The 20,694-nt window shown below is 43.4% G+C and overlaps 1 protein-coding gene across 1 annotated transcript in view; it reads right to left on the bottom strand.

Moving 5' to 3' along the window:
• Positions 1–20,440, bottom strand: part of PODN (podocan) — a 34,344-nt gene extending 13,904 nt beyond the window's left edge. Inside the window, 7 exon segments of the mRNA XM_065409670.1 lie at positions 83–239; positions 3,213–3,322; positions 10,105–10,169; positions 11,729–11,822; positions 13,863–14,125; positions 20,337–20,404; positions 20,406–20,440. Of these exon segments, the coding sequence (XP_065265742.1) occupies positions 83–239; positions 3,213–3,322; positions 10,105–10,169; positions 11,729–11,822; positions 13,863–14,125; positions 20,337–20,404; positions 20,406–20,440 (792 nt within the window).
• Between the last annotated feature and the right edge of the window lie 254 nt (positions 20,441–20,694).

Below are 20,694 nucleotides of genomic sequence, written 5' to 3'. Positions count from 1 at the left end.
GCCTGCCTCGGCAGCTTAAATCTCAGACACACACAGAACTGCATCCCAGATGTAAGAGAATACACAAAGTTGGTTCCATTACCTTTAAGTGTAGTTTATATAGTGCGGGAGGCAGGTTCTTCGGAACATACTTCAGGAAATTGCTGGACATGATCAGTATCTCCACGTTATTAGAGCCATTGAATATATTATCAGGTAACCCAGCATCTGAAAGTTTATTGTTGTGAAGATATACAGATCTACCAGAAAGAAAGAAAGACTGAATTAGGCAGTATGGTCTGCTTTCCTCTCTTACCCAATACAGGCTTCTGAAATCTACACCTCAGTCTATCTTCTTCCTTGTCTTAAGATACACATGTTCATTTTTTAATGTATCACTTATTCTGCCAAGTATAGAACAAATGTGCCCAAACCACAATACTGGCCCCAAGCAGTCTCTGAGTGGTGGAATGTTCAAAATCCAAACCTGGATCTGGATCTGTATTTTATGAATCGCCCACATCTTTAACAGGCTGAGACAAAGTAGGGATAGCTCAGTGATTTGAGCATTGGCCTGCTAAACCCAGGGTTGTGAGTTCAATCCTTGAGGGGCCGTTTAGGGAACTGGGGTAAAAATCTGTCTGGGGATTGGTCCTGCTTTGAGCAGGGGGTTGGACTAGATGACCTCCTGAGGTCCCGTCCAACCCTGATATTCTATGAAAGCCTGGAATCTGTACATGGCAAGACTTGGGTATGTTTGAAATCTGGATCTGAATTTAGCAGCTTGAGCCCAGCTCACTGTTTGGCCACAAGGCAAAGAGAAGCTATTGGAGCGATAGGCAAACCTCAGAAAGTTTAGAGTTTGGATTTGGTTCAGAGACATACCCAAAGTTTAGGTTCTAATCTAAACCAGTGGTTCTCAACCAGGGGTCCAGGGCCCCCTGGGGGGGCCACGAGCAGGTTTCAGGGGGTCTGCCAAGCATAGCCGGTGTTAGACTCGCTGGGGCCCAAGGCAGAAAGCTGAAGTCTTGCCACACAGGGCTGCAGCTCCGGGCACCAAGCCCCACCACCTGGGGCTGAAGTTAAAGCTTGAGCAACTTAGCTTCACAGTGCCCCCTGTGGTGTGGGGCTCCACACAACGGCCCTGCTTGCTACCCTCTAACGCGGGCCCTGGCTATTATATGCAGAAAAACAGTTGTTGTGGCACAGCTGGGCTGTGGAATTTTTATAACATGTTGGACGGTGGCCTCAGACAGAAAAAGGTTGAGAACCCCTGGTTTAAAGCACATCCCAACCTTGAGTTTGCAAAGTTGGGCTATAAATCTCTTCAGGATTGGTCATCTCGGGAGATTTCCATTCTTTCTGCTTCCACGAAGGTGGGAAATAATACAAGAATAGCGTCTATGTTGCTATTTCAGAATTTCTGCTCCTAGAACTCAGGAGTGCAGAGACCATTATGCAGATAAAAGAATAGGCTTAACCAGTCCGTAAGACTTTTAAACTTAAGGTGAAGGTTTGGGGAAATATGTTTATTTCCCTCTGCACCAGTTAGCCCCATCCCTAGGTAAATTCCTCCCAGGGAGTCCTTATCAGATAAGGGGAAACAGTTCTATCTCAGAGCGAGGGGAAAAGGAAACAGAGCCTTAACCTCCTTTCTTACACAGTTTTTATAGCTGTGCAATGACAGTGATGTCAATGGAGCCACTCCCGATTTACACCTACGCAAGTTGGAGGAGAATCAGGTCCAAACCGTCCTCCCTTTGTTTTTACAAAAACCCACTGTCATAAACAATGGGTTGCGACTCCCACTTCTATAGTCCCGTTGTTTCTGCATGTGCTGCAGGAGGCACTGTGACTAAAGTCCTGGTGGCAGATTAACAGTATGAGAGGGAACCACTTCCAAAGCGGGGATTGAAAAGTCTGCATTTTCTAACTTGTTTTAGGATTTTGTTGTGATTGTGGAGATGATCTGGGGGGATTTTTTGGACTCAACATAGAAACACGACAGCTCCACGAGCAGAGAACCACAGGGAAGGATATGATTCACTCTGTATGGTCAGCTATGCTTTTAACTGACAAATATTTGCCTTTCTAAAAACCTCTCGTTCCAAGTCAGCAGAGCCTGAAAGTACATACTTTACTGGGGCGGGGGGAAAAGTACAGCAACTGAATTTCTGAGTTAAGATCTTGTGTCCGTCCAGCTCAGGAAACAATGGGCTGCTATTCTGTATTAAACAATGGTTGCTACGGGAGAACTTGTGAAACTCACTTCAGAAAGAGCCCAGCTACTTAATGTGATACAGGAACTCAGCAGCTTCTGTAATTCAGGTTGGAAGGAAGACACATGCATAAGCTAGGTGCAGTCATGATGAAATATCACTCAAGATGAGTGACTGACCCAACCTTTTCAGGTGACTGTAACGGCTTACCAGACTAAGAGCCGAGAAGGTACTGAGCTAACGCAACTCCCCCTGAAGTCAATGGAAATTGAGGGCTCCCCGCATATTGCAGGATTAGACCCTGCGGGCTCAACTGTGCCAGCCAGTGGTAGGCACTTACAATTCAAATGTGCACGTTGTAACCAGCACTGGAGCTCGTGATGCTCTTGCAATGGTTACTGCAGTAATGGAATCTGTATCGATAGATTAGGTAAAACTTCTGTGGAGCAGACCACATTTCACAGCAGGCTTGTGAAATGAGGGTGGTCTGTGGCACTGCACTGGGGTCCAGCCTGAAAATCATCACTAAAGAATAGCGGTGGTGCCTAGAGAATCAGCCACACAAAGTTGAAGTACTGATGGGGGTTGGTAAATACTGTTGAATCCAATACTGTTGCATCATTAGCAACTGCATTACAGTCTCAGCTTGATCGCAGCCTTTCAGTGAAGGAACTAAAATGGAGTTGGGAATATTTGACCAGTTAGTCACTGATTTGATTAATAATGTTGCTCCTTGCCACTCATAACAGATAAACACAAACAAGATTTAGAAGACGTGTTTATTAAAAATGTTGTGTGTATATTTGTGTGATGTCCAACAAAAGCCACTAGAATGCATTCATCCGAGAGTGGTTTTGGTCCCCTCGGTAACCTAAACAATCCTCCTCCTCCAAAAGTTATCTGCGGGCCAAAAATGGTTTTGGTAAACAATCTAAATAATCAGTTCTTCCCACCAACCTATTTGCACTAAGCAGTGACAGAACATACTCCTCCTTTCACTTCTCGATCCCTTACCTCAGGTTTGGCTTCTGTCCGAACGTGAGCCCATAAATCTTTGTGATGGAATTGGCTGCAAAATCTGCACTGATCAAGGTATTTGGTAGGAATTTCGGAGCCAGAGTTAGCTGAAAAACAAATATTGGGGGGGGGGGGGGGGAAGGGAGGGGGAGAGAGAGGAAGCCAGTTAGATGCAATGAATGCTTTAACCACCAGTATTGGGTTAGCAACAGAATATTTGCAGGCTATTTACTTTGAAGAAGCAACAGTAAATGACAGAGTCCACGTGGTCTCGTTAAAAACAGTGAGGATTTCTGTCCTTACTAAATAATCTCTACAGGAAGGAGCTAGACTTTTGCTTCAAAATGTTTGGATGGGTTTTGTTTTGATTGGAAGAAATCAAGGGTTCAGAGAGTAAATACATTTCATGTTATGGTCATAATTCCTGTGAAATACTATGCCAAAATTTAAAAAAAGCAGCATAATGCCCTCACTGCCAGAGTCTCATGTGAAAGTAACTCACGTGGTGGTTACTCCACACTTTAGTTCCAAAGTCCCATGCATGTTTGACAATCTCTTCAAAACAGGATGCAGGTTACCAGGGGTGTTTTTTTCCAAACAACACAGCAGAATATAATATTGGCACAAAAGCAAATATCTGATGTGTATTAAGAGTTACATCTTATTTGCTAAACACAGACAGTGTATTGGAAACACAATACAGTGTTCTTGTCCCAAAGATCTTATAATCCAAACAAGACAGATACAGGGCTTGAGTCTCTTCTTGGCCCAGCGCTATTCAATATCTTTATCAATTATCTGGAAAAAACCGTTGCTGGTAAAGTTTGCAGATGACAAAAATTGGTGGAGTGGTAAAATATTAGGACAAGTCAGTTCTACTGAGTGATCTGGATCATGTGGTAAAATGACTTTACTGAATAATAGCTAAAGTCAAGGTCATACAATTAGGAACCAATAATACAGGTCACACTTTTAGGGTGGAGGTCTGTATTTTGGAAAGCAGCAACTCAAAATAACTTAGGGTTCAAGGTGACAAGATAACTCAAGACACGATCGCCTAGAGCAGTGTTGTGGTTAAGAGAACAAATGCAATCTTTGGATGTATAAGCAGGGGAATAACTAGTAAAAATAGGAAGATGTTTTCAGTACTGTATGCATCATTAGAGAGATAATTACTGGAATACTGGGCCAGTTAATTTTTAAAAAGGATATTGACAAATTGGAAAGGGTTCAGGAAAGAGCTACAAGAATGATTCCAGGTCTAGATAACCTGCTTTACAAGGAGAGACTGAAGTACCTCAATCTATCTTAGTTTATCCAAGAGAAGGCTAAGATGTGACTTCATCACAGTCTGTAAGTACTTGTATGATGAAAATATTTCTGATAGTAGTGGGCTCTTTAATCTAGCTGACAAAGGTATAACAAGATCCAATGGCTGGAAGCTGAAGCTAGACAATTCAGATCAGAAATCAGGTGCACATTTTTTAAGTGAAGGTAATTAATCATTAGAACAATTTACCTGGAGTGTGATAGATTCTCTGTCACCTTTAATCAAGATTGGACGTCTTTCTAAAAAGATATGTTCTGGAGAATACAACTAGAAGTTGTGGACTAGATACAGACATCACGTGGTGAAATTCTATGGCCTGCATTATGCAGGAGGTCAGACTACCTGATTATAATGGTCTCTTCTGGCCTTAAATACTTTGAATCTATAAATCCTCCTCTCACACAAGTTTTACAACAGTGTTACTCCATGAACTTCAATGGTCCTACTCATGATTTAGGTGATGTCAGTGAAGGGAGAGTCAGGCCTATAGAGCAGGCAAGACACAAAGACTGCACATGAAGGAATGTCAGTAATTCTTTTTTAAGTCATTACTCCTATTATTATTATTATTATTAACAACACTTCATTATTATTATCACCTTGGGGAAGAACAGAGATTTTAATGGGGAATAGCTTGGCCTAACTTCTTAAATAAATGAATAGCTGAAGAGTATCAAGCTTCTCTTTCTGCTGGTATGTCAAGCATGCACTTGGCAGAGTAGTGTTTCTATCACCTTGTAGTTCACCAGACATGTAACTCAGACTTTTATTTTTAAACCGAAAATAAGTTTGTTTAGTTTATTTGTCTCTTTCTCTCCTGTGTCAGTAATTCCCTCCTTAGGCTGCCTGAAAATGTCTGATGGACCCAAATCAAGCAACAAGAGCCATTTCCCCAAATCAATTATCCCCTGTGAAGCTTTCTCAGCACCAGAAATAATGGGTAGAAATTAGAGGCATTTTACCAAGACCAGCACTGACACCACATTGCCTTTAGCTTTAGATGTACTCATGGGTACATGCTGTACTTGCTGACCTGGGAGATGTAATCTCATGGGAGTGGGTTAATGCTAACAAGCCTGGTCAAGAAGCTCTAGAAACGCGTCATAAGGCAACATTCTCTACCATGGCATAATACACAGAAATCAGACACAGGAAATCACTCAGAGATGCAATTAATCACTTCCATCCAGGTTCAAGCTTTCCTGTCTGCATACATTGTCACCTGGGTCAAAGCAGATATATGAAACACACAACAGCCCTGTGCGACACTCAGAGAAACAACAGAATCACTGAAAACCACAGAGAAAGAAAATAGAGAGGAGGTGTTTTGCTCTAAGAAAGAAAGAAAGAAAGAGATTGATTGATTCAAGCTGCTCAGATCCTTTTCTCGGCATCTCTTCCTCTTCCAGGACCAGCTCGCATCAACTATCTGGGGTTGGACAGCTACTGCTGGCCAGGCAGATTTCAGATGTAAGAAGGCATGCTCAGATTTAGCAGAGAGAAGCAGACAGCCCTTTCTTAATCTGTTTCACAGCTAGGTAGCAGGAGCTGAAGGGGTACAATAATGATAGAACTGACACAACAACTGTCCCAGTGTTAGAACTTTCACTCATTGGCTTTTATAACTGGATGAACTGTTTTGTGTGTGTGTGTGTGTGTGTGTGTGTGTGTGTGTGTGTGCGTTCACCAAGAGCCAAGAGACGGTTGAAGAGCACCAGGATCTTTGTGTAGGTTTCCAGGAACTCCATTGCACAGAAGTGTCAATATCAGATTTACCGTCTCATCACCCCTCTGCCTTCCATCCTCTTGATATGAGGCAGACATCAGAAAAACATGGCTGCTCTCAAAAGCCTATAAACCAGTTACTCTGATGTTTGGCAAGTTATACTTTCATCCACCTCAGGTGGGTAGAAGCCTGTTGAAAATTACAGAACACATCTCCGAAGGGAAATCCCATTCTCTTACTAGAAATGGTAATGTGACCAGCTGAGGGAACATCACTGTCCTTTCTCTCACCTGCCATGACAGGTCTAACAAATGTTCAATCCAAGTGTGCGTTTTGCATTTGAGGTATTGCCAACTAGGGGGGGGGGAAGACACTCCCTGCAGGGACCTCAATTATCCAACAATAGCAAGTTTGTCTTGAGAGTTATTTGCTGTATCTGCTCCTGCAGAGAATGATGAATTTTCCAAACTTGTGCTGCTTCTAATGCAGTACACAGGATGGATGGTGTACTGAATGCACTATTCTAGGGTAATACCTATAGTACTGAATGATGATTTTCATTAGTTGGCTCTTTGGAGAATTTATGCTGGGTTTTCATAGTTGTTAGAGTTAAAGTAGATTCAGTGGCTGGGCACTCTCCCATCATTATTGTCTAACAGCAATCTAGTGACTTCAACTAATGCGATTTTCTCTGCAGCCTTGTTCCTGCCCTCCCCCGCCCATCTCCATATTGCAGGTTTCTTTCCTCCATGGCTAACTGGTAGATTAACCAATTACAGTGCTGCCATAAAAGCTATTTTCTCCTTGCCTGCTGCAGACCCTGAGACAAACAGAAAAGCCTTGGATCCAGTGAATCCCATATCACTACGGGAATATTGAGAAATCTCAAGACTCCCTGACCCAAAGGGCTGATAATGTAAAGTAATCAATACAGCAGCTCAGTGCCCTGCTCTCCATTTCAGCAGGTGAGGTTTTTGTTAAAAATGAGGCATGCTGTGGCTCCCCATAGGCTGTGTGACCAAGGCTTCTGGGGGGTGTTCTTGGGGAATTTAAACAAGAAGCGACAATATAAGTTATTTACTTATGGTGACTGATACACCTGCAATACAGCAGGGTTATGTATTAGCCTAGTTATGCTAATTAAAAAAGCCACCCTGCCAATTTACCTGTCTGCGAAGTAATCAGAACGGCCACTAACTAAAACATCAAGACAAGCCTCCTTCCATAAAATGAGAGGAGTAAACTACCAGCAAACCCCTGCCCTCCTCCAGACACCACAGTTGCTGTAGCACTTCCCTTTGCAGCATGGATGCATAACAAAGCCAATCTGGTTTGTCCTGGCTTGTGATTTCTGAAGACGTGTTATTTTTGTGGGTCCACAACTTCTCACTGTAACTGCTTCTGACAATTTGCTGATGTTTGCATTTTTATCTTGGATGTGTGTCTCTCTCTGCAACAGTGTCAGGAAAAGCCAAACACTTTGTTTTGTCACACAGGGAAAAGTTGGACTGCAAAGTTCTGGAATATTAGTCACAGCCTGGCTTGTTCTTCTCTTTTATGGATCTACTTGCTGCCAAGACCATTACATGGAAATGTGGCTTGAAAAAGTAGAGAATGTGATATAGCTGTACTAAGGAGCAAATTCTGAGCTCAGGCACACCAGGGGAAATCCATGAAGTTACTATGGATTTGTCCTGGCAGGACACTTAGACCAGAATCTGGCCACTTGGTGTATAATCTAAAGGCCAAAGGATCACAGACATTAAAAAAAATAAAAGTGTGGTTAAACAGATAGACAATTACATTTTTTTCTGTCTGAAAGGGGCTCCCTGCTTGCACAGCTGAGCTTTCCCCACTGACCTGTGCCTGGTGCTTTAAGCCATACTTTTCTGTGGCATCACGTTTCCTTCCATAGCAAGTAATTGTGGGGGTTCATTAAAAATATTATTCCACTGCAGAACCAAGCAGGAGTAAGGTGATATCAGAGAGGGCATTTCCATCCCTGTTGAGATAGCATAACCTTTTAAATCAAGGCTTGGGGTATCTGTTGTGACTCCTACCATGGGTCATCAGCAGGGACCTGGGACCTTAATCACTAGAAGTATGCAGTCCAACCATTTGAGCTAAAGAGGTAACTTGATTAGCTGCTAGCAACAGTAGGCACTTAGTCTCTTATGTGGACCAGACACTAGTGTGGGGGACACAGCACACAATACATTGGGGGGGGGAAAGGGGGTTACACTTTCATCATGTCCCAAAACCTCAGTAGCACTAGCTCCTCTCTAACATCTACTTCCACTCATTCCACAGTTCTCCTAATCCATAGAACCCACATTTGGCGGGCAGTTGTCTCTACTATGCATGTGTATAGCTCCTGTAGACATGATGGGAATGGGCTCCATGGAGAATGTTGTGGCATTTTCAGTTCCTGACTGTTCATTATGAGAGTCACACATCAAACTGTTAGGACCTGTTTTTCCAATGAGGCTTAACCCAGCCTCTTCTAGTGTGTGTGCAGCTTTGTATACCTGCACTCACAGTTTATGTGCACTATCATTTCTGTGTGCAGGTGAAAAAGTCCATCAACTAGGGCCTGATCCAAAGCCCATAGAATCATAGAACGCAGAGCTGGAAGGGACTTCAAGAGGTCACTTGGTCCTGCCTCAGTGCATGGGGTTGAACTAAGTATAGCTAGATCATAACTGACGGGTGTTTATCTAACCTGTTCTTTAAAATCTCCAATGATGGGGATTCCACAACCTCCTTTTGAAGCCTATTCCATACTTAACTATCCTTATAGTTAGAAAGCTTTTCCTAATATTGAACTTAAATCTCCCTTGCTGCAGATTAAACCTATTATTGCTTGTCCTATAGTGGACCTGGAAAACAAGGGCAGTTGCAAAGAGGACAGTGATCAATTAACATATTTGAAGACATTTTTCAGGGCCTCCCTTAGTCTCCTTTTCTCAAGACTAAACACTCCCAGTTTTTTTAACCTTTCCTCATAGGTCAGGTTTTCTAAATCTTTTATCATTTTTGTTGCGCTTCTCTGGACAGTCTCCAGTTTATTGACTTTTTTTTTTTAAAGTGGCACCCAAAACTGGAGACCGTACTCCAGCTATGGCCTCCCCAGTGCCAAGTAGAGCATAATGATTACCTCCTGTGTCTTACATCGGAGTCAGACAGTGTTACTGCCAGGTCAGTAATTCCCCATTTTATATTTGCGCATTTGATTTTCCCTTCTAAATGAGGTGTAGTACTTTGAACTTGTCATTATTGAATGTCATCTTGAAGTCAGTGGGAGTCTCTCTCTTGACTTAGTGGGCTTTGGATCAGGTCCCCAGTGAGTGCAGGTTCTAGACGTTACGTGTTCAAACACCACACAACACCAAACGTGGTCAAATGAGCTTGTGCGTGAAAACTCTTTTGCCTGTATACACGTGAAGTAATGGATTTAAATCACCTGCACTGAGGCAATTGTGCACAAAAGTGCACACAGATTCCAGATGGCGCTAAACTCTGTGTGCACAGGTGAGAGCTCTATTTTGAATGATTAATTTCTACCTCTCTCTTATCTATTGATGCACTCTTCAAACGAACATCTTCACACAACATCTTAAGAGCAACTCCATAAATAGCCCTTTTGTGTTAACAGTTTTGCAGCATGATGGAAGTTTTAATTGTAGATAGCCTTAGATGAGCCCCCATTGGAATTACACACCTCAGCACAACATTACAGGCCTGGAGAACATAAATGTATTTTTTAAATCATCATTGTTTAACTTTATGAATAACCTCAGAAGGCATCTCCAAAAACCATTTCCCCCTCTTACCTTATTGTTTGCAAGGTACAGGTAATTCAGGTTCTCCAGCTGCTCAAATGCCTCCTCTGGAAGCCCTTCAAACAACAGGAATGATTTACAGTCAACACCCTTTGTGAATGAGAATGCTAGAGGGGCTTTTTTCCCCCCCAAAGGGTATCTATAATGTAAGTTTTAAATATTTTTCAGAATCAACCTGACTCATGCTTTTTGTTGTGGTTTCATTTTCTATAATTATAAAGGCTATAGAAATTCATAAAAAGCACTAGCTGAACAAAGCACATTGTTTAGTCTGTAGTAATTTGCGTGATGATCAGAAGATGTAAAAGAGTGCACCAGATTTAAGGTCGCTTGCTATGAGATATATATTACTAACTGCACAGAGCATCCATGCTGCCTGGGAAGAAAGGACAGGAATCAGATGTGGATTTTCTTCCCTCCCCTCCACTGCTACATCTTTTGGTTAATTTCTTTTTATGAACTTGTAGAAAATTCTTCTCATAAGGTCATAGTCTAAATCAAAGCATATTTGAAACTTACGGCTCAATCATGCGCCCACTGAAGTTAATGGAAGAAGTTTCTCTTAACTGAAAAGGGAACAAGACCAGGTCCTGAATCTATACTTTTTGTTTTGCTGTACAATGGTCCTGTGCTTCCAATCATGTCTACTTGTATCCCCTGAAATAGGAGGCTGCTCCTGTTATCCAGATGAGTAGTAGGGTGCATCTCACAGACAGGGTCACACCTGAGTGTGTTGACAGTAGTACCATTTCTGAATCACACACCTTCCCCCTTTATCATCATGTGGCTCTTCCCCAGCCTCTATTTTCTTCCTCTTTCAGAATCTGGCCTTTTCCTTATTAATTAAATAGCAATGTTCTATAGAATCATAGAAAGCAGGGTTGGGAGGGACCTCAGGAGGTCATCTAGGCCAACCCCCTGCTCAAAGCAGGACCAATCCCCAGACAGATTTTTGCCCCAGATCCCTAAATGGCCCCCTCAAGGATTGAACTCACAACCCTGGGTATAGCAGGCCAATGCTTAAACCACTGAGCTATCCCTCCCCCCATAGCGAGTGTTTGACTTATCCAGCAAAACTTGCCTGAAGCAATCAAAGTGGGTTGACAGAAAGGGTGGGAGTGGTGTTATTTTTAATGCTTATGGTTTGGTTCCAAAGGTTTTGAGTAATTTAGACATCAAATTAACTGAATTGAACTGAAGGAGTGAATTAAGAAGCAGGCTCTGTCATAGGGAATTTGTTCAGCATGCAGATATTTCTGGATCCAATTTGGATTGCTCTGATGCGCTCTAGAGGGACTGGAGGGAGTTTCCTGGACAAGCGTGCGCTATGCCACAGTACGCAATATAGCTGCCATGTCTCTTCATTTGGTACAAGGAGGACTGCATTTTTATGCACTGAGCATTATTTTTCAGATGATGAAGTGCCTCCGCGTCTTGTGTGCTGGCCAAAGGAGTGACGCTGATTAGCCAACCATTCTAATCATTTAACATCTGAGCACACATACCATTCCTCACGCCTTCCATCTGTGACCACTGACTGGCTTGTTGCATAAACTTATGTTGCAGAGCTTGTCAGTGGCTCTCGATACTCTGATGCTTGGCTTTTCCAGCTTACCTTTCGAAGTGAGCCTGTTGTTCTGTAAATTGAGCGTTTCTAGTCTGTAAAGACGTGCAAGCTCTTCTGGAAAGATTTCTTCTATCTGGTTATTCTAAGGAAAGGGAGAATAGGAATCATCAGCTAAGTAATCAGAGAAGGACCCTAGCTCTGAACTTTTGGAAAGTTTGGATCTGAATGTCAAAAATAGACCCCTGGCCCCAAACTCAGATCCCAAATCTGACAAACTCAAAGTTAGCAGAGTTTGAAATCTTGCAAAGCCAAGTTGAGTAATAAGGTGTCATTTTACATTACAACTTTTCTGACTACAGCTGTGCATTGATTGACAACTCTGAATTTTCCATTGCAAAACTGCACTCTATCAATTTATCAAATGTGATAAATACCAAAAAGACACTAATTAGGGACCACAGGACACATTCTATACAAGTGGGAATCTGCAAGTCACTGCATTGACTGTGGAGTTATTTGGGATTCACACTGTTTTAACTAAGAGCACAATCTGGCTCACGTACTCCAGTAAAAAAGAATAGCAAGCAAGGAACTGGAATGGCTTAATTTTAAGGACTCTCAGTGAGACTTGATAAACACCAGCATTAATTATCTTGTCTTGAACACAACTGCCCTGCTCTACCAGAGGCCTCAGACAATAGATCAAAGGGAGGGAAAATATGCCTTTAATTAAATTGAAACTTACTAAACTTCTACAAAGAACCCTGCTTGGCAAATGAAGCTACTGACAGCACATTGTTAGCTGATTCTTCTAAGGACCTGTCTACATGGGAAAATTAGACTTGTATAACTTAAGGCATTAATTTAAACCAGTATAGTTACAGTAGTATAATCCCCCAGGAGAGCACTCTAACATCAGCTTGAGGGCCTTTATTACATTTAGTTTATGTCACTTGGGAAGAGGTTTAAAATAAACTAAAAAAAAAAAAAAAAAAAAAAGCCACCCTCCAGAATGAGAGTCCACACAGAGGGTTATGCTGGTAATACTTTCCCATGTAGACAAGGCCTAAGAAGTTTAGAACATATTTCCTCACACACACATACGCTTGCCCTGAACAACAACCACTCAGCCTCAATAAACATAACCATTTAGGGAAGTGAACTTATGCCTACAGCCTTCTATTTAAAAACAACCCACCAGGATCATCTTGCTGAACTTGGCCTGGATGAGGTCAGCACCAGCTGAGTGCAAGGGCCTCATCTATGGAATTCCCTCCCTGTGGGTTCCCAATGAGGTTGCAAGATGGCTCTTTTCAGCCCTTGTAAGTTCTTCTCGTTTGGGTGATTTTGCTCATCATGACCATTTAACTTCCCATGTTTCTGTATAGATGGGAGTCTGGGGGATGTTTGGCACTGGGGATAGAGGAATGCATCTGGGCCAGTGGATCCTGATTAGGATATTTCAATTAATAAGTGATACCAGGAAACTTCTTGGCAGCTGCTGCAGTTACACCAGGGAAGAATTAAGCCCAGGTTTTCCAAAGGGAGAGCAGAATTAAGAAAGGTTATACACTGAAGGCTCTTATTTGAGGAAAAATTCACCTCTGAGCCACAAGGAAGGTCTCAACTCTGATCATTTGCTCCCCTTACACACCCAGATCTCGGGGAGGACTAATACCGGAGTTAAAGTTCTCCCATACCTGTCTGAGAGGAAAAAAACATTTTAAAATAAAGGAATATAAAGTTCAATGTAATTAATATTTGTCAGGCACAGAATCTTTCTGCTGATCAGATCGCTGACCTCTGAGCCAGGAGGGTGAAAGAAGAAACAGAAAGGAGAGCGAGGGAAAATGCAAGCAGCCTTTGGAGCTAGGGGTAGGGAATCTTCTGGGGGCTAGTCCGTGGGCTGCCAGGGCACCGGGTGGCCCCGGCCTAGCCATCAGGGCTGCTCTACCTTGTGCTCCCCACTGTCTTAGACCACCTGGGCTTTATGGCAGTGAGAAACAGCTGAGGGTAGGGATGCCCTGCCACCCATCTTCTCTACCCTCCGCCAGTCCCAGCACACCCCAGCTCTGAGTCAGGTGGATAGGCCCCCTGCACTGGTGCTATTCAAAGGAGCCGTGGGACAGCGCTGAATCAGGCCTGCTGTTTTGGTGAACAATCCTGTTGTGTTTTATTTTACCTGCAAGGAAAGGTGGTTTGTTGACTCTGGTAAATCTATGGGAAATTCTTTCAGATCGATCCCTCCACAATCCACAACTCCTTCCTGGGTGCAGGTGCAGTCTCTAGGGCAGTCTGGAGCCAGGAAATTAGGGTCTGGATTCAGTAATTCGGATGAATTTTCCAGAAACTCATTGTCTTCATCATTGTGACCATGGATCATTTTGTAGCTAAATACCAAAAGCCACAGCACCAGCAGGGATCTGCTGCTTGGAAGCATTTCCACTGAAACCAAACAAACATCACGGTAAGTTGGGAGTTAGTATTTTTGCAGGCTAAGTACTATTTCTGTTTTAAAGCCCAACACAAACTGCAAGTGGAAGGTAAAGGACCTAATCATGTGGGGTTGACTGCCACGTAGCAGGCGATTTAAACAGTAAAAATCACACCAAATAGCAGTATGGGTCTAATTGCTGTGCGGGCAACCAAACTAACTTCTCAGCATCAGTGTTGTCAACCCCACAGAGTCAAAAATCCTGAGTCAGCCTCCCAACAATAAAGCGATTGGCAAAAAATCATGAGATTTTTTTTTTATAAAGTTTATATTGTGCTTTTCTCTTTTCTTTTCACTCCTAAATTGGTTCAAGTGATTTTGGCTCCCATTGCAGGAGCTCTCACCCCAACATCGGCCTGTCCCCCTGCCCAGCAACTAATTCTGCCCCTTCAACTCCCCATCAGCACTGCCCCTCCAGCTTCACTTCTGCTCCTTCTGCAGCTCCTGGACTCTTTCACCTCCCTCACCCAGGCCTGGCAAGGACCTACAGCAGGATTCCCTCTTCCCCTTGCCAGGCTAGGGCTGGGAACAGCTCCAGGAGTTTTTTACCCCCCATTGTCCCTTCCCAGTCTGGGAGGGAAGGGAAGGGGAGGAGCCATCCCTTTGCTCACAGGAAGAGAGGGAGGGAGCAGAGCTGCCCTGAGCTCTTTCTGCTTCCTTCCTCCCCCACTCTCCTATTGAGAAGGGTGTTAGGTTGCAAGGAAGGGAGATAAAGAGAACTCAGCTTGCATCCTGCAACTGCCCTGGATTGGCTGCTCTTCCCCAGGAGCCAGCGAAGCAAGGAAAGCAGCCAATCCGAAGGAGGTTCCCCCCTCCAGGCAAAGCTAAAATTCAGGAATGGACTCGAGTTTCTCGCATCATTACCGGACTGACTCCAGGCCCAGTGGAAACTGAGATTGGCAAGACTGCAGCATATTTCAATTAGCCAACCCAGCTGTGGAAACCCTCCACCTGTCTGGATTATTGCCAGATGGCATTACGACAGTTCACGTTTAATTTGTTCCTCATAATGGTTTGCCACAGAGCCTAGCAGATCTGCCCTTTTAAGCACACAGAAGTATCTGGGTAAAGTAGGAATTCTGCAGTAAGTGCATAAAAGAGGCTAAAGGACCAGGGGCGCAGAGGGTGGCTATTAAGAGCTCCATCTAAAGAGGAAGTCCTATGCAGTGCACAACACTGCATTGTATTGGTCCTGCAGAACTCAGAAGTATGCTACATATTCTTGAGCACCACCTGCTGGACTTCATTAACTATTTACACATAACACAGCAATCTCACTTACAGAGCAGTGGCGCTGGTGATTCAACAGAGAACTCTTCAGAGATACTGACCCACTGTCCCCTCCTATTGGGGATCACATATTATCCCTGTGATGATTATACTAGTTGTCATAGGGAACATTAGGAAAGCATTTCATCTGTCCAGCTAAGGTACATACTGGGTCAGACCAAAGATCCATCTAGCTCAGTATCCTGTCTTCCGACAGTGGCCAATGCCAGGTGCCCCAGAGAGAATGAACAGAACAGGTAATCATCAAGTGATCCATCCCCTGTTGCCCATTCCCAAATTCTGGCAAACAGAGGCTAGGGACACCATCCGTGCCCATCCTGGCTAATAGCCATTGATGGACCTATCCTCCATGAATCTATCTAGTTCTTTGTTTAACCCTGTTATAGTCTTGGCCTTCACAACATCCTCTGGCAGAGTTCCACAGGTTGACTGTGCGTTGTGTGAAGAAGTACTTCCTTTTGTTTGTTTTAAACCTGCTGCCTATTAATTTCACTTGGTGACCCCTGGTTCTTGTGTTATGAGAAGGAGTAAATAACACTTCCTTATTTACTTTCTCCACACCAGTCATGATTTTATAGACCTCTATCATATCCCCCCCTTAGTTGTCTTTTCCAAGCTGAAGAGTCCAAATCTTATTAATCTCTCCTCATACGGAAGCTGTTCCATGCCCCTAATCAGTTTTGTGGCCCTTTACTGAACCTTTTCCAATTCCAATATATCTTTTTTGAGATGGGGAGACCACATCTGCACACAGTATTCAAGATGTGGGCATACCATGGATTTATAGAGGCAATATGATATTTTCTGTCTTCTTATCTATCCCTTTCTTAATGATTCCCAGCATTCTGTTAGCTTTTTTGACTGCTGCTGCACATTGAGTGGACGTTTTCAGACAACTATCCACGACTCCAAGATCTCTTTCTTGAGTGGTAACACTAATTTAGACCCCATCTTTTTCTCTGTATGTCTGTATGACCCACATAACCATAGTATCTGAGTACCTCACGGTCTTTATTCTTTTTATCCTTACAGTGCCCCAATGAGCTAGAGCCCTGGTATTATCCCCATAGGGGGAATTAAGGCACAGAGAGACTTGCACAAGGTTACACAGAAGTTTGTGGCAAAGCTGGGACTTGAGCCTGGAGCTCCCCAGCCCCAGACTAGCACCCTAACCACTAGCCCATTCTTAACTCTCCCTTTATGTATTTTCAGTTTCTTTTAAAGCAATTTAGGAGCTGGAAACAAGGAGAGGAATAAAGACCATGTGACTGGGCAGTGCCATACCCACTACAGTTTGAGAACCACTGCATTATTGTTTCAACTTGTCTCAAGAATGGAGACCCCAGGCCCCCTGTGGCTGCAGGCATAGCAGCCTCAGCTGAACTAGCCCTGGCTACTGAAGTAAGTTATTCCCTTTCTCAAACGGAGAAACGCCAGGTCCTTGGGGTGATTGATATATGAGGTTATGCAATGTTCTTCTTATGCAACTGTTGATCAGAATGTTCCACAGAGTTTTGCATATGGAAATAAATTCCCATCATTACACACTACCCTGGTTAATGTAAACAAGGTGTGCTGGAAAATAGTGACTCATGCTGTCAGGATGGGCCTCCACTAGGTCTGTTTTATATGCATTGAACAGTAATGAAATCTTGAGCTACTGCAGTAAAATATGGTCTGGACCGTCTATTGCTTTTGGACAGCAACATTTATCTGAACCTTAGAGCCTTGGCTATTATTCAACCACTATCTTTCTGGCTGCAGGTTAGAATAATCTAAACAGAAGTTAAATATCTGCCGAATCAGCCAGCTGGCCCAGGCCCAGCTCCCTCTGTTTCATTCTTAGCACATCTCAGGTTTCATAGATGATGATTTGCCGTAAGAGCAGGTAGTGGCTTTTATTTTATCCTTTCTTCTTTTTTTAATCCTGCAGAGGATTCAGCATTGGAGACAATGTGATCTAGGGTCTACTGCATGCTCCACCCAGTTCCAAACAGGAGAGGTCATGGAACAGCCTTTCTGGGACAGCTAGCTCGTCTGGATACTGCTCCTTCAAGATCCAAACATGATGGGTTGTTGCCCTTAATATGACATAATTACTCCATTCAGCTCTGACAATCAATGCTTCTCTTTTGAGTTCAGAAACAAGAATCTCTCAGAGCCAGGTTTTCAGATGGTGTGAACTGGGAGACCAGCAGTTTTCAAGCAAGTGAGAATCTGGACCTCAGACGCATTGGGTTTGTCTCTGTTGCAATTAAACACCCGTGGCTGGCCCGGGTCAGCTGTCTAAAGATATATCTACGCTGCAATGAAACACCTGCAGCTCTGCGGCTGGCCCCAGTTCAGCTGACTTGAGCTTGTGGGGCTCAGGTTCTGGGGCTATGGAATTGAAGCGTAGACCTTTGGGCTCAGGCTGGAGCCTGAGCTCTGGGCACCACCTCCCTTACAGGGCCCTAGACTCTGAGCTCCAGCCAGAGCCTGTGTGTCTACGTCAGAATTTTACAGCCCCGTAGCCCAAGCATGAAGCAACACACACAGGGCCAGCCCCAGGTGTTTAATTCCCGGGTAGGTCTTTGTTTTTACAAAACTTTAGACACTCCAGATGTAACTGGGCCAGCTTTCTGTTGCCAGTTATATTGGTGTAAATCTCAAGTAAATTCGTGGATTTGAATGGAGTTACTCTAGATGTCCACTTGTGAGATCAAAATGTAGCGCAGTGCGGCAGGTAGAACTCTAGAGTATTTAGTACCAGACCTGACCTCAGAAACCTGACACAGCTAATTGGTTTACTGCAATCCATCTTTGTTCCCGAATCTTGACTGATGTCTTTTGAATGTATTGAAAAGCTAGAAAACTACAATTTCTGGGTTTTTAAAATCATATATTGATTTGTTCTTATAGTTGATGACAAAAAGGACTAATTAAAATATTTTAAACATCAACCAGAGGCAGCCCTGGTGTAACTACATTGAAGTCAATGTAGTAGAACCAACTTACAACCGGGCTATAGTTGAGCTGACCGTTTTTGGACTAAAACGAGTGCTTTTTGACACTTTTACATAGACAGCGGTTGACTAAAGCAAGATGAGTGTAAAATCTGACATCATGTTCTAATAGGTGAGAGGAAGTCTCCCACTGCTGTCATCAATATGTCCTTTTCTGCTACAATGCCTTTGAAGTGATAGTTGCTATGGTGCCACAGACTGACACTTTGGATAAGGAACATCTGCTTGCTTTCAGCGTTCAGGAAGTAAATATGGGCATGGATTTTGATTTCTCTTAGTTCAAAGAAAGCTTGAAGAGACTAAACTCTGTTAAGATCCCTAAGAGCATAATCCAAAACCCATTCGTTTACTAAGGGCCTGATCCAAAGCCCATTGAAGTCAATGGAAAGACCTCAGTGAACTTGGGATCAGGCCCTGTGCCTCAGAACAAAAATTGCAATTGTATTGGAAGTCAGTACAGGGTTTCTTCAGGGTTGTGGCTGCACCTTCTGATTTCATTGCATACTGTCCCATATAGAACCAAAAATTACTCCATCACATTGCAGCTACCATCATCCACTGCAGTACCAGCAGCCCAGTGCTTCAGCAATCAGTCTCAAGCAGCAAGTGAAGTTGCAGAGTCAGTATACACTGTACAGCGAGGAAGATGATCTGAACAAACAGCATAAGCATGTTCTCTATATTTTACCATCATGTCTACAGCTCTCCACGTTCAGCCTTACAAGACAGTCTCAATTTTAAAAAACATGATCTTCATTTGTTTTTAAGATCAGCGGGTCATGTGTATTTGTTATTTTCATTACATGTCTTTTCTAAAGGCTGTAGCTACAAGGCAGGCTTGTTCAATGCTCTCAGTGTACCAGACTGTAACAAAAGAAAGTGCTAAAACAACTCACCGTTGTTGACAGAGATCAAAGGAAGGGAGAAAAGCGTTTCTCTTGCCCCCAAAGACTCCCCTTAGTTCATGCCATGTCAGTTACACACACAGAGCTCAGAAAGATATTTTCCCTTTCCCAAGTCAGATCCTTTCCAGATGTGAGCAGCAAAACTAGAGCGAGAAATAGGCAACCGTCTCCCAAAGAGAATTTCCTGTCCTTTGCAGTGAAATCGGAGAGGAATTTTCCAAACTTACCATATGGGAAAATGTGAGCAGAGATAAGGGGGGAAGCAGCTGTAGTCTGAACATAAAGACTTGGGCAAGGAACAACCTCCAGTCTCTCGTCAGCACACTTTGCGAGACCAGCAAGAGATGCCAAAAAGAGGAGCAATTTAAAGAACTGATGGAAGGGAAGCAGAGGCTGTACATGCTTAACATTTCACTGCATGATATTTACATTGTCAGTGCAAATGTATTTATTTATTTATTTATTTACGGAGCATGCCAAATTCTGGATCTCCCACCCACCCTGCTGTTGGGAAGAATTTGTTAATTTCATCCAGCCCCATCTTTTCCTCTCTAGCTCTCCTTGGTTTTCACCCCATCAGCAGATCTTCAGGGACTAGAGAAAGCCTGCAAAATCCCAGAAACCTCAGGATAGAGTTCCAGAATCTGAGACAAACCAAAAATCCTTCCTTCTACCCCAGTCCATCTTCCTCTCCTCCACTTCCCACACCCCAGCATTTCACTCACCTCCTCCCCCTCCCCCCAACAATGTTTTGGGCAGGATCATTGCATTTCCTGTTCACTCTCCGCTTTGCAGGAGGAAGATGAGCGGCTCTTTATCACATAATTAGCTCTGAGTGCAGTAGCATTTCCAGGCAATGTGATGGGTTTTTGACACTAGGAGTGGGTTATTCCAGTAAGAGGTGGCATACTGTAAAGAAAACACTCTGTTGCATGAATGGCCTGCTGTGCCCTGTACTGTACCTGTAAGAAATCTGCAGGCAAGATCTCCCTGCTCGGAAAAAGGCCTTCCTGGTCCTTGCTGTGCTCCAGAAAAAGATTCTTCCTTTCAGACTCCAGCTGAACATTTAGTTAACACCAATTCAGTTGTTTTGTCCCCTCTTCTTCCAGGCTTGTATAATCAACTGGAACTGATCCAACCCAGACCATGAGCAGGTTCCCAAAAGTCAGTGTGGGAAGTGTGTGTTTTTATTTAAAAAAAAAAAAAAAAAAAAATTTTGGCTGCTGTGTTTTAAAATGATTCAGAGATTTAGGATTTATTCTGCACTTCCCACCCTCCTCTCCGCCATAGTCCCCATTGTGTGACCCCCCACCCCTGGAC

This window comes from Emys orbicularis, chromosome 8 (assembly GCF_028017835.1).
Source record: "Emys orbicularis isolate rEmyOrb1 chromosome 8, rEmyOrb1.hap1, whole genome shotgun sequence".
Taxonomy (NCBI): domain Eukaryota; kingdom Metazoa; phylum Chordata; order Testudines; family Emydidae; genus Emys; species Emys orbicularis.
This window is presented reverse-complemented; position numbering and strand designations above follow the sequence as displayed.